The sequence below is a fragment of the Lissotriton vulgaris genome, chromosome 4_1 (genome assembly GCF_964263255.1).
Source record: "Lissotriton vulgaris chromosome 4_1, aLisVul1.2, whole genome shotgun sequence".
In the NCBI taxonomy this organism is placed as follows: Eukaryota; Metazoa; Chordata; class Amphibia; order Caudata; family Salamandridae; genus Lissotriton; species Lissotriton vulgaris.
This window is the reverse complement of record NC_141691.1, coordinates 1,518,892,846-1,518,905,285: the sequence shown is the minus strand read 5'-3', so window position 1 is coordinate 1,518,905,285 and position 12,440 is coordinate 1,518,892,846. Positions and strand designations below refer to the sequence as shown.

At 43.1% G+C, this 12,440-nt stretch overlaps 1 protein-coding gene across 1 annotated transcript in view; it reads right to left on the bottom strand.

Moving 5' to 3' along the window:
- The window catches only part of RP1 (RP1 axonemal microtubule associated), a 2,616,437-nt gene that overhangs the window by 1,865,634 nt on the left and 738,363 nt on the right, over positions 1–12,440 (bottom strand). The window contains exon 20 of the mRNA XM_086965756.1: positions 4,547–4,633. Coding sequence (XP_086821882.1) covers positions 4,547–4,633 — 87 coding nt within the window. The remainder of the gene's footprint in view (positions 1–4,546; positions 4,634–12,440) is intronic.

Sequence of the window (12,440 nt, the reverse complement as noted above, 5' to 3'; positions counted from 1 at the left end):
CATCATCAAAACATTAGAATCATGCTGGGTTTAAAGAATGTGTATACTATAACCACCAATCCCTATGTAGCTAGGCATGGTCACAGGACAAGGAGGAAATGGCACATGAATGGATCTTGCAACAGAATTTCTGTGACTTCCACTTCAATTCATAGGTTTATATCTAGGTGGTGGTATTTTAATCAGCTGTTTGAAAATGTACCACTTGCAGAAATGTAAAGATATTTTATTATGGAAAATAGCAAACAATGGGTAACAGTTTTTTTCAGCAAAAAAAATAACTTTTCACTAGTGGTATTTGTACCTACCAACAAGGCCATATTGCTGATGGTAATACAGGCTAACAATATGACTGGTGGTTCCACCCAGTGAAATTGGAATCTGAAGCGGAGGTAAATTACCGAAGGCTTTCTATTTTGCATTGTAACGTTCACGATCTCTTCTTTTATTTCCTGGGTGGTCATCTCAAGAATGGAGGGTGGCTGCAGCCAGCTACATTTCTGGAGGCTATGGTCTGGTGAAGGATGTGCTTCCTGACTTAGAGGTCATCTCTTAAATCCTTGGTGCAGCCAATAGTATTGAAGTTTCAATGAAATAAGAACAATTCGCTGAGAGGCTGCCATGTTGTTTAACCCGCTTCGCAAAGATTTGTATTTTTCGGTAATAAATTGCTAATGTAGGAGTTTAATTTTGAAATGTGAACAAAATAAATGGCCCTGATGTGCACGGAGCTTCTTGTGTATTGGGGCTGATACTTGCTTTTCCTTCCTGGAACTGTCCTGGATATCAAGGTAGTTTGAAGCAGAGGAATAGAGTGACAGTTGCCTCACTCTAAATCTGGTGACCCGGTGGTCATGTGGACGATGGGCTGTCAGGTCAAGGGTTCTGATGGCAGAGCCAGGTTCCACCGTCAGAAACATTGTAGTTCCTCAAAGTCTACATACAGTTTGGCACAGGTGGAGGAGGCATAACTCACATATATCAAACTCTAAATGATCCCTTTAATCTATATATAAAAACAAAAGTATGTCTGTCTGTTTGTCCTTTATGCATTACTACACCATTCATCCGATCAGCATGAAACTTTGGGAAGTTTTTGAGTACACTCCTGCGAAGGTTTCTGGCAAAACAAAAGTGTTAAATATCGGCCCACCGGCCCCCTAGGGCCCTCATAATCTTTCCAATACTGAATGTTTACAGTTTCCGGTGCGACTCACTTTTGCAATGATCATCAACAAAGCACAAGGACAATCGCTGCAAGTGTGTGGACTAGATTTGGAGAATCCGTGATTCTTACATAGACAACTGTATGTGGCAAGCTCACGCGTCGGAAAACCTTCTGATTTATTCGTTTACGCACCAGACGGAAAAACAAAAAATACTGTCTATCCACAAGCACTCAAATAAATAAACAGAATTAAAACAACACTTTAAAATGTTTTCCATATTAGAATGAATAAGTTTCAATAAAAATTACACAATGTAAATTGAATGTTATCATACCAAGTTTCCTTAAATTTCCTTTCTTCTGAGATCGCAGCAATGCGCGACTGGTAAGCTAGTCCCCTATATTAGAAGATCAGTGAAAGTGAAATGAATCATTGGCATTGCTTTTTAAGGAACCTGCATGTGACTCTTGATAAACACCTGAGAGAACCTGACTAATTTAGGAATTTGATCCTTATTTTCAACCTAATGATCTTTCAAGACTGACACTTACAAATAGCTGATGTGTTTACAAACGCTTTTCTTGAGTCCAACAGAAACACATATTTGTGATAAGTCCCAATATCATTACATAGATTAATGTCATATTTGTGTCAGTTGAATTAGCAGCACGGTCAAGGTGCAACAACTTTGTTTGGTTTGTCCTACTATCATAAATGAAGCAGCATGGACTCTTGCAAGAAAGGACTTTTCAACTAGCATGTCATCTATCAGTGCTTGACCTTCACTTTAGTTCCATTTCCCCTTTCCCTTTCTCTGGATAACACTGCTCATTTAGACGGTAGTCATAGGCATTGTTCCAGCTGCCACTGGTGATACTCACAATTGGGTCAGTCAGATGGTTCTTTTTAAGATGGTACATCGGATACCATTCCGGTTAGCCTCCTTTGTGTCCAGAACTGCCATTGAAACCATGGTAGCGCCAAAGAGAATATTTTTTTAATGCCCTCCCAATGCTATGAGAAAACCTCCAGTGCATAAACTACATTTGTTATGTATGAGGCCAAAATGAACCGCTACTTGAGGGCCATCACCAAGACTCTCATAACTGACAATTCTACCATACAACCCTGTCCATAGTCTAACTGCTCTCACCATACAGAGGTCCTCACCAAAGAAGCAAGGGCTACTTTGGAGTCAATATTCCATCTGCAATGATGGACAACTTTAAATATGGTGGCCCAGGTAGTTATCAAAGCTTATCGATAAAGGTGCAACAAATTTAAGGGAGACCCCCCCTGCAAAGTGCATGGTAGGGCCTGCACCGTGGTGACTGTGGGGGCTATTGTTACACCACTGCTTATCGAGCTAATTAACTTACGTCATTTCAGGATAGCCCCATTTATTGACCTGCTTATGAATTCAGTTTCTCGCCAATTTACAGAAGTGACCTGATAAGTAGCTTGCTTCAGCAAGTATTCAATAGAAACAGTCCGGTGTTGCCCATATAATCCAGAATAAGCAATTTTTCGAGCCTAGAATAAACCTTGGAGAACCCTATTCTTTCAGAAGAGTTACTATTAAATGTCTGTTTCATAGAAGGATGAAAGTACCTCTATGCTTTGTTAATGGAAGTCACCAGGGCCTGATTCAAAAAACCAACTAACAAGTAATGGCTGCAATAGCATTAATAAAGTATTTATCTCCAAAATCCTATTTCCCACCAGAGAATTCTCTGTGGAAAATCTTCCAGTCAGAATGGTAGTTAATCATTAAATTACAAATACTACTGTTTTTCGAATGATTAAATACTTCTCCTTCTCTAAATAAGGCCCATTGATACTAATGTTTTTAGAGCATGACTCTTCTCTAATTCAGGGCCTAAACTAACCCAGTCCTCAGGTTCCTTGAAGTTAAAGAAAAAGATTGCATTAAAAAATAATCAACAAGTGTACTTATCTGTGTCAGAAGGCTAGTCATTCAATAGGTCAAATATTTCTTAAACCCAACATTTGATTTGATTGCAAAAAGATGGTTTGGCCATATTTGACTGTTATCCTTTTTTGTCCATCACCAAACAAGATGGGTACTATCAGCATTATTCTGCAAATCTTTTCATACATATTCAACATTACTTTTGAAAAAATACATATCTTTAAAGCGAGATCGATGGTTTGTAGCAACAATCAGGAGTCCATTGATTTAAGTGATTAAGTTAATCTGGAAATCAAAATAGGTTGAATTGTTTTGTAGTTTTGTAAATGATTACATATTATATATGATTACAAGTTGGGCGGTTAATTCCATCCCGCACGTAAACCTTTGTTCACGCACAGGAAAGAATAACAATGTGGTTTTATTTAAAGCATCTAGGGGCATATTATCAAGGGGGTTTATCTCCACTTATTTGGCTTTAAAAGCCAAGAAAGCAGAGATAAAATTATCTCCCTATTACCTGGCTGTCGCTAACACCAGTTAGAGACATCTAGTAGGAGATAGCGACCATCTTGGGCCCCGCTTTGCATGTCATTAGTGATATTTATCACTAATGACATGCAAAAGTGGGCGTGCCAAGATGTTAGCAACTGGAAACAGTCGCTAACATCGCTATCTCCTATTACCAACTTTTGGAGATATTCGCGCTAAGCGCGAATATCTCCAAAAGCTAACACCTGCCCCTGAGCAGTTCTTAGCCATGTTATCCAATGGTAGGTGGATAACATGGCTAAGAGCATTAGCTCGGTAATGCATGAGTATCACTGACTTTTCAGCGATATTCATGCATTTCGGCCGATTTTTATCGCTTAGGAGATATACCTTGATAATAGCAAGGTTCCTAAGCGATAAAAATCGCCGCAGCTCGACGATAAAAATATCGCCGCTAAACCAACATAGCGATAATTATCGCTAGTTGTTGGTAATATGCCCCCTGATTATTATCTAATGAGTTGTATATCTCAGTTACATGTATGCAGACAGGGGACATGTGTACGGTGTTTACCGTACCATATGGACTAAACCCCAAAATCCGTATGTAATTCCCCAATAACTCGTAATAGGTGCTATTTATCGCACCCGATAAATAATGAACACACGGGTATTGTTATTTACCAGGTGTGATAAATATCACCTTCACTTATAATCAGGCTTATAATGTATACACTAATCTGGGTTATGGCTAAAAGAAATAGCACAGATTGTGCCAAACACAGTGATAGTTGTTCCTAATTGATTTTCATGGGAGAAACATTTTCGGTAGAATCTAAGGTTTACAACAACGAGTCAACAGTGTAATAAAAGAAATGAACGTGAAAATGTTGCATATATCAGAAGAAAATGTATACTATCTGCCATAAAAATTAAACATTAAAAAACGTACCCGTTGTAACTTCCATTCTGGTTGGTTACTGGACCCGTCATGGCCTATTCGTATCTTATAAATCGTTCCTATGTTTTTTAATTTCACCTAAGAAAGAAAAGAAATCAAATATTTCAAACTTTAGCAGAACTGAGAACATATCTTACTACGGTGCCACTCTTATACCTACCCATAAACCTAAAAAATGTAATATTTGTTGTCTTTTTGAAGCTTGTCCTCTATTACAATGCGTTTTGGGTCGCAAAATGTCCCACAGTACCACGTTTGTGTTAGACATCATATTAACCTCATGCGCGCTAGCGGAAATCCGCTCGCAAGCTGAGATTTTCTAAATTGCATGTTACGTGACGAGCTGGGCTCGTCATCAGCGTGCGAGGAGGCTACGCCATGACGAGCCCAGCTCGTCATCAGCGGGGAAGGGTTTAAAGCGTGTTTAACAATAGAGAAATACCCAGATCCAGAAAAGGCAATAAAATAAGGTGGAATGTTTGTTTTGAATACACATTACACCCTCATTTTTTTCTTGTGCTGTAACTCACAACTTTTCAGTCTTCAACTATCAAACCCTTTTACTTTAAATTAGAAACAATAAAAAATGGCTCTCAAACAACGATACTAGAATACCAAAACAAACCGGCATGAATAAATATATTGTTCATCTTCAGGCCAATTTTTCTACCCCCACACACAATACTGTCTCAGAAAATGCAAACGCCCTCCTTGAAAGGACATTGCTTGTGCTAACCTACTGACATAGAGAGCAACGCTGACTCCCAGACGTGCTAGTACAAGCCTCTTAAACTGGTGCTCTGTCTGGTGTTTTTTTTTATGTACCGCTCCAGTGCAGAAGTGATCTTAGATCCGTAGGGTTGTACAATTTAGGCAGGAGTAGATGTGCACAAACCAGATATATTTAGCAGACCTAATGCTTACACTAAGATTTGTCATACTTGCACCCTTTGCTCATGGGCATCAATTTAGCAAATGCCAGGGGTAGTGGAAGTTTTTTACATGTAAACAAGGGAACCCAATGAATACCTTTGGACCATGGGTAATCAGCTATTACAGAGAACAACGGTCCTCAGGAAGTTCGATAAATAAATAAATAAACTTATAGACCACAATCAGTACTATAATCCAGTTTCCAGGCCCAGCCGGGCGAGGAATTTTTAATTTTAGATGTATGTCGAAACTTGCTGTAATTGATTAATAATTTGCAAGCGACAGTTGGCTCCAAAACTTTCTTTGCCTGTAAAAAATTCTTCTCTTGACTCACCTACTTTTCTTACCCTATGGTTTTTCCAACTCTTGGGTTAGGTACAGGATTGTGCCCTATCTAAATGTTTGTATGTGACCCTCTCTAGGTCAATCAAAATCTCTTTTTTATTCTAAAATTAAATATTCCTCGCCCAGCTGGGCCTGGAAACTGGATTATAGTACTGATTGTGGTCTATAAGTTTATTTATTTATTTATTGAACTTCCTAAGGACCGTTGTTCTCTGTAATAGGGGTAGTGGAAGTGGCATCACACACCCTTTGACCTTCACTTTCACTCACACACACATGCACACATACGCACACACTCACATAAACACGCCCTCATCCATAAGCAAGCACACAACAAACATTTGATTTCAAAGTATTTTATTAAATTTTTTTATACATACAGTTATCATCGCTTTATGTGTTATGTTATTTGAACTTGTATAGCGCTCAGCTACTCATGAGTGTCCCGGCGCTTGCATCCAGAAAGAAGACTGACAGAGACAATGCTGTAAAGCAAGGCACTAGAAAAGGAATGTTTCTAGTTTCTTCTTAAACACCAAGGGATCTTGCGTGTTACGCAGTGCCAAGGGTAACTTGTTCCACGCCAGACTGGCGCAGCGTAAAAAAGGAGTTCCCGCCCAACCGATGGCGGGAGAACCTGGGAGTCAGCATCAGCTGCTGGCTGGAAGAGCGTAGTTGTCTCCCAGGCGAGTAGAAAACTAGTCGTTTCAGTAGGTATTTTGAGCCCGAACCATAGAGGGCTCTGTGGGTTATCGTGAGTGTTTTGAATTTGAGACAGACCTCCACAAGGAGCCAGTGTAGAGCGCGAAGGTAACACCGCACAGGCTGACGGGCCGAAACACAGGCTAGAAATCTGGCTGCAGAATTCTGTATTACCTGTAATTTCTTCACTAGAAAGCCTGGGCAGCCGGCCAGGACAGCATTGGCGTAATCCAATCTCGAGAGGATCAGGGCACGGACTACCGTTTCCCTTGTGCTGTCCGGGAGATAAGGAAGAAATTTCCTCATGGTCTTAAGTAGACCAAAGCAGGTGCCTGCAAATTTCTTAATATGGGTTTTAAAATTGAGGTTCTCATCGAACCATACGCCAAGGTTTTTTGCTGCCCCCTTCTTAGCAGAAGGGCAGGTGAAATCGGAGGGCCATAGTTTCTCCCTAAAGTTGGCCAGAAAAGCACCAAAGAGAAGCACCTCCGACTTTCCTTCATTACATTTGAGGTAAGCATCGGCCAGCCAGCAAAAAAACCGAGGCCAGACAGTGTTTGGCTAAATCAACCGCGTGATCATCTTTTGACCAGGTGAAGAGCAACTGGGTGTCATCCGCTAAGGCCATCACCTTCGCCCCCAAGGACTCAGCCAGAAAAACCAGCGGAGTCAGATAGATGTTAAACAGCAGAGGGCTAAGTGATGACCCCTGCGGGACCCCAGTGGGCACCTGCAAGACTGCTTTATCATTACAGGGTAACAGACCAAAGTGGCTGTATTTGTCAGGATCAGGTAAGTGGTATACATGTTTGGCTGTCCCCTTTTCCGCTGTCTTGCTAAAAAAAAATAAGAGAGGATGAGAAGGGGAAAGATAGAAAATAAAAGAGAGAGAGGAGGAGACAGTATACAAGAAGATTATTTCAGACGTGCATCAGTTCTGGGGCTGTGGGGATATGCATGTGAGCAAACTATTTTCTCAAGCTGAGTTCATGGGGGTCCAGGTACTCGTCCAGTGATACCCGCATTCCTCTGGTTGCAGGTCTCCAGGGAGAGTTCCGCAGGGTTGTACTGTCTGTGCCTCAGAGGTACGTCACCCAATTAAGCCACCCTTTGAATGTCGCCTTGTCTGTATCCTTCCATTTGGACAGTACTATGTTCACTGCTGCTGTTAGTAGGAGATCTGGTACAAAAGGGGGTGGTGATGAACGGAGCATCTGAATCAATCAAACACTCACACCCAGTCAAAAGATCTGGGTTTAATCCATCACCGTTCTTTAGCCCACTCTGCCACCCCAGTTCAGACATGGCTATATGCAAATCAGTCTGACCCTGACGGCTTGAATGCCAGAAACCGGTCCTCGGAAGCTTGTTTCCGGTCCAGGGAAGGCATGGCTTGGCAGTTCGGGCTGGACTGTTCCCATGAGGCACAGGGTCAGACTGATTTGCATATGGCCATGTCTGAACTGGGGTGGTGTGGAGTGCAAAAAAACGATGGACTTAGGCCCAGATCTCTGTACTGGGGTGAATGTATGACATTGTTCTGCATTCTGTCCATCAACTGTGGTTTTTGCATTTGTCACCCCGAGTGGGATGGGTATGCTCAGACGTGAGTCCCTTGCTCTCCACACCACTGGATTCAAGCAAGCCGGGCAGAAGACGGCTGGAATGCCAGAAACCGGTCCTCGGAAGCTTGTTTCCGGTCCAGGGAAGGCAAGGCTTGGCAGTTCGGGCTGGACTGTTCCCATGAGGCACAGGGTCAGACTGATTTGCATATGGCCATGTCTGAACAGGGGTGGTGTGGAGTGCAAAAAAACGATGGATTTAGGCCCAGATCTCGGTACTGGGGTGAATGTATGACATTGTTCTGCATTATGTCCATCAACTGTGGTTTTTGCATTTGTCACCCCGAGTGGGATGGGTATGCTCAGACGTGAGTCCCATGCTCTCCACACCACTGGATTCAAGCAAGCCGGGCTGAAGACGGCCGGAATGCCAGAAACCGGTCCTCGGAAGCTTGTTTCCGGTTCAGGGAAGGCATGTCTTGGCAGTTCGGGCTGGACTGTTCCCATGAGGCACAGGTTCAGACTGATTTCCATATGGCCATGTCTGAACTGGGGTGGTGTGGAGTGCAAAAAACGATGGATTTAGGCCCAGATCTCTGTACTGGGGTGAATGAATGACATTGTTCTGCATTCTGTCCATCAACTGTGTTTTTTGCATTTGTCACCCCGAGTGGGATGGGTATGCTCAGACGCGAGTCCCATACTCTCCACACCACTGGATTCAAGCAAGCCGGGCTGAAGACGGCTGGAATGCCAGAAACCGGTCCTCGGAAGCTTGTTTCCGGTCCAGGGAAGGCATGGCTTGGCAGTTCGGGCTGGACTGTTTCCATGATGCACAGGGTCAGACTGATTTGCATACGGCCAAGTCTGAACTGGGGTGGTGTGGAGTGCAAAAAAACGATGGATTTAGGCCCAGATCTCTGTACTGGGGTGAATGTATGACTATGTTCTGCATTCTGTCCATCAACTGTGGTTTTTTCTTTTGTAACCCCGAGTGGGATGGGTATGCTCAGACGTGAGTCCCATGCTCTCCACACCACTGGATTCAAGCAAGCCGGGCCGAAGACGGCTGTAATGCCAGAAACTGGCCCTCAGAAGCTTGTTTCCGGTCCAGGGAAGGCATGGCTTGGCAGTTTGGGCTGGACTGTTCCCATGAGGCACAGGGTCAGACTGATTTGCATATGGCCATGTCTGAACTGGGGTGGTGTGGAGTGCAATAAAACGATGGATTTAGGCCCAGATCTCTGTACTGGGGTGAATGTATGACATTGTTCTGCATTCTGTCCATCAACTGTGGTTTTTGCGTTAGTAGGAGATCTAACAGGTCCCTGTTGTGTTGTGAATCTAGCTCCGCAGTCATAAACGCAGTGGTAAGGGTAGAGAATTCTGGCTTTAGTGTGCAGCCCGAGCTTTTTTTATGAACATGAATATGTTCTCCCAGAACTGTTGAATTTTGGAGAAGTAAAAGATGAGGTGTGCTAAGTCCCCCTTTTCTTTGTTGCAGTTCCAGCACAGGTCGTTATCCCTGAGACCCAGTGCTGCAAGGCGAGCCGGGATCCAGTAAGTCTTGTGTAGTAGCCAGAATTTGGACTGAGCTACTACAGGGGAGATTCTGTTCCGTGATGGGGAGGCCCATTAAATTTGGTGGTGCTAGGTGGTGCTAGGGCGTAGTAGCATGTACATGTGTGATACTTGGTGTCCTACTCTTTTGAGTTTCGTCATGTATTGTATTATTGATGGATTATGTAGTTCTAACTTTGTTTTGGTCAAGGCTGTTCTGATCTTTAGGAAGTTGTATAGTTTTGATGTCAGGTAGGTTATATTTCTCTTTTAGTGTGGAGAATGTGACGTGGCTGCCTCCCTTCTAGCTGAGCTGGATAGATTACTATTGTCTTCCATGTCTCTATGGATAGGGGTTTCCCCTTGTATTTAATCTTGGTGTTTGCCCACAAGGATTCCCACTTCGAATTCTTCACATTGTGCTCCATTTACTTATCTATTTTGAGCAGGGCCATTTTTGTGTTTTTGAATATTGGGTTGGAGGCGTGTGTGTGTTTATTGGCTGTTAGGAGTACCAGTGATTCCAGGTTGTTTAGGATGGCACTCTCGATTAATAGCCATACCGGCATGTATCCCAGGCGGGGTGACAACCAGTAGGCTCCTTGTTTTGCTAGGAATGCGGTTTGGAAGGTTCTATAGTCTGCTAGGTTTAGTCCACCCAGTTTTTGTCTAGTCTTAGTTTTTTATGCTTATTCTCGCTTTCTTGCCCTTCCATAGAAATGTATTAATCATCTGGTCTAACTTGTGGTGGAAGTCGTCAGTGAGTAGGAGTGGTAGCATGCTCAGCAGATAGTTAACCATCGGGGTGATCATCTTCTTGACAGTTTCCATTCTACCACACCATGTTATAAATTTGGGGGACCAGGATTCTAGAAGTGACTTTGTTTTCTCTAGCAGTGACTTCTCATTTTTGTCTAGCGTGGATTTAAGGTCATTGCCGAAGTGGACCCCTATATATTTGATGAATCCTGTTTGCCACGCCAGGCCTGATCCTCCCATCATGTCTTTAGTGGTGTGGATGTTGAGTGGTTTACATTCAGACTTGTTCTTGTTGAGTTTGTACCCTCAGTGGCTTGAGCACGTTCCTACAGTTTCCATGAGGGCCGCGATGGAGGTCGTAGGTTGCTCTATCACTATGAGGATGTCGTCCACATACACGACTATTTTGACTTCCACTTCGTTGATGCTGATCCCCCCTCACTTCCTCGGTAGCCTTGATATCTCCGATCAGGAGTCTCAAGGCCAGCAGGAATAACAAGGGGTACAAGGGGTAGCCCTGTCTCGTTCCGTGCTGTAGAGCGAAGGAGTCGAATACCGACCCATTAACTACAATGCGTGGTCTGGGGTTCCTGTACAGTGCCATTACCTTCTATGTGTATGTATCCCCAAGGTTAAATGCTGGCATGCACTGTTCTTGGAAGTCCCAAGATACCCTGTTGAAAGCTTTCTCTGCATCTAGTGGGATAGCCACCACTGGTTCGTCTGTTTTGGAGGTATATTGAAGAATGTGGCATAGGAGTCTGGTGTTATCATGTGACATACGGGTCTTTAGGAACCCTACCTGTGAGTTACTTATTAGTCCTGGTAGTATGGGGTTTAGTCTTGAGGCCAGGATTTTAGCGTATATTTTGCAGTCCACATTGATTAGAGATATGGGTCTGTAGTTTTTGGTTAATAGTGCGTCCTTGCTTTCCTTTGGGATTACAATTATATTTGCCTCCAACATGGTTTGGGAAACCATTCCCTCCTCTGCACAGTAGTTGAATACCTTTTCATGGAGGGTTTCAGGTGCTTTAAAAAAGTTTTGTAGAAAGTAGCCGTGTATCCATCTGGAGCTTGTGCTTTGTTATCTTTTAGGGAATTGACCGCCATCTCTATCTCTGCCAAGCTTATTTCCTGTCCTAGTTTCTGAGCCTCTTCATTTGTTATCTTTGGGAGATCTAATCTGTCTAGGTATTTTGCACACCCTTCTTGGTCTAAGGCCTGGTCTTTGTTGTAGAGTTCTTCATAGAAGTCTTGGAATGTTCTTAGTATTTCTTTATGTCTAGTGTGCGTGTTGTTGTGTGCATCGGTGATTGATGAGATGGTGAATTGTTTTTATTTGTGTTTTAGGTAGGAGGCTAGAAGCTTCCATGCTCTATTAGCCTCACAGAGGTTAATGGCCTTATAATTGTTCACCCACTGCCCGGCCCTCTGGCTTAAAATTTTGTTGTATTCGTATTTCTTTTTAGTGAGCAGTGTTAGGGTGCTAGTGTTCTGTGTGTCTCTGGCGTGGTCTATCTCCAGTCTTTTGATGTCCTGCTCGAGTTGGGTCAGTTGTTGGTTAGCGTTTTTGTTGATTTTGGCCTTAATTTCTATTATTGTGCCTCTCACTGTCGTCTTCAGCGCATCCCACACGGTCTTTGGATCAGTGTCTTGCATGTCGTTGTGCATAAGGTCTTCCTTTATGGCCTCCTCTATTTTGTTTTTGTTTTCTTGGTCCATCAAGATGTCACTGTTGAACCTACACCTATTAGGAATGTCTTCGTTGAGGCATCCGCTCAGATGTAGGTTGATGCACAAGTGGTCTGAGAGTAATCTTGGTGCAATGTCAGTGAGCTCTATTAGGTGTGTATGTGGACCTGTGATTAGTATGTAATCTATCCTGCTGTACGAGTTGTGTGGGTTGGAGTAGAAGGTGTAGTATCTAGTGTCCGGTGTTGGAGCCGCCATGGGTCTTTGAAGTTGAATCTGGTGCACATGTTCTTTAGCGTGTTGTGGGCACTTGAGGGGTGGGAGTGGCA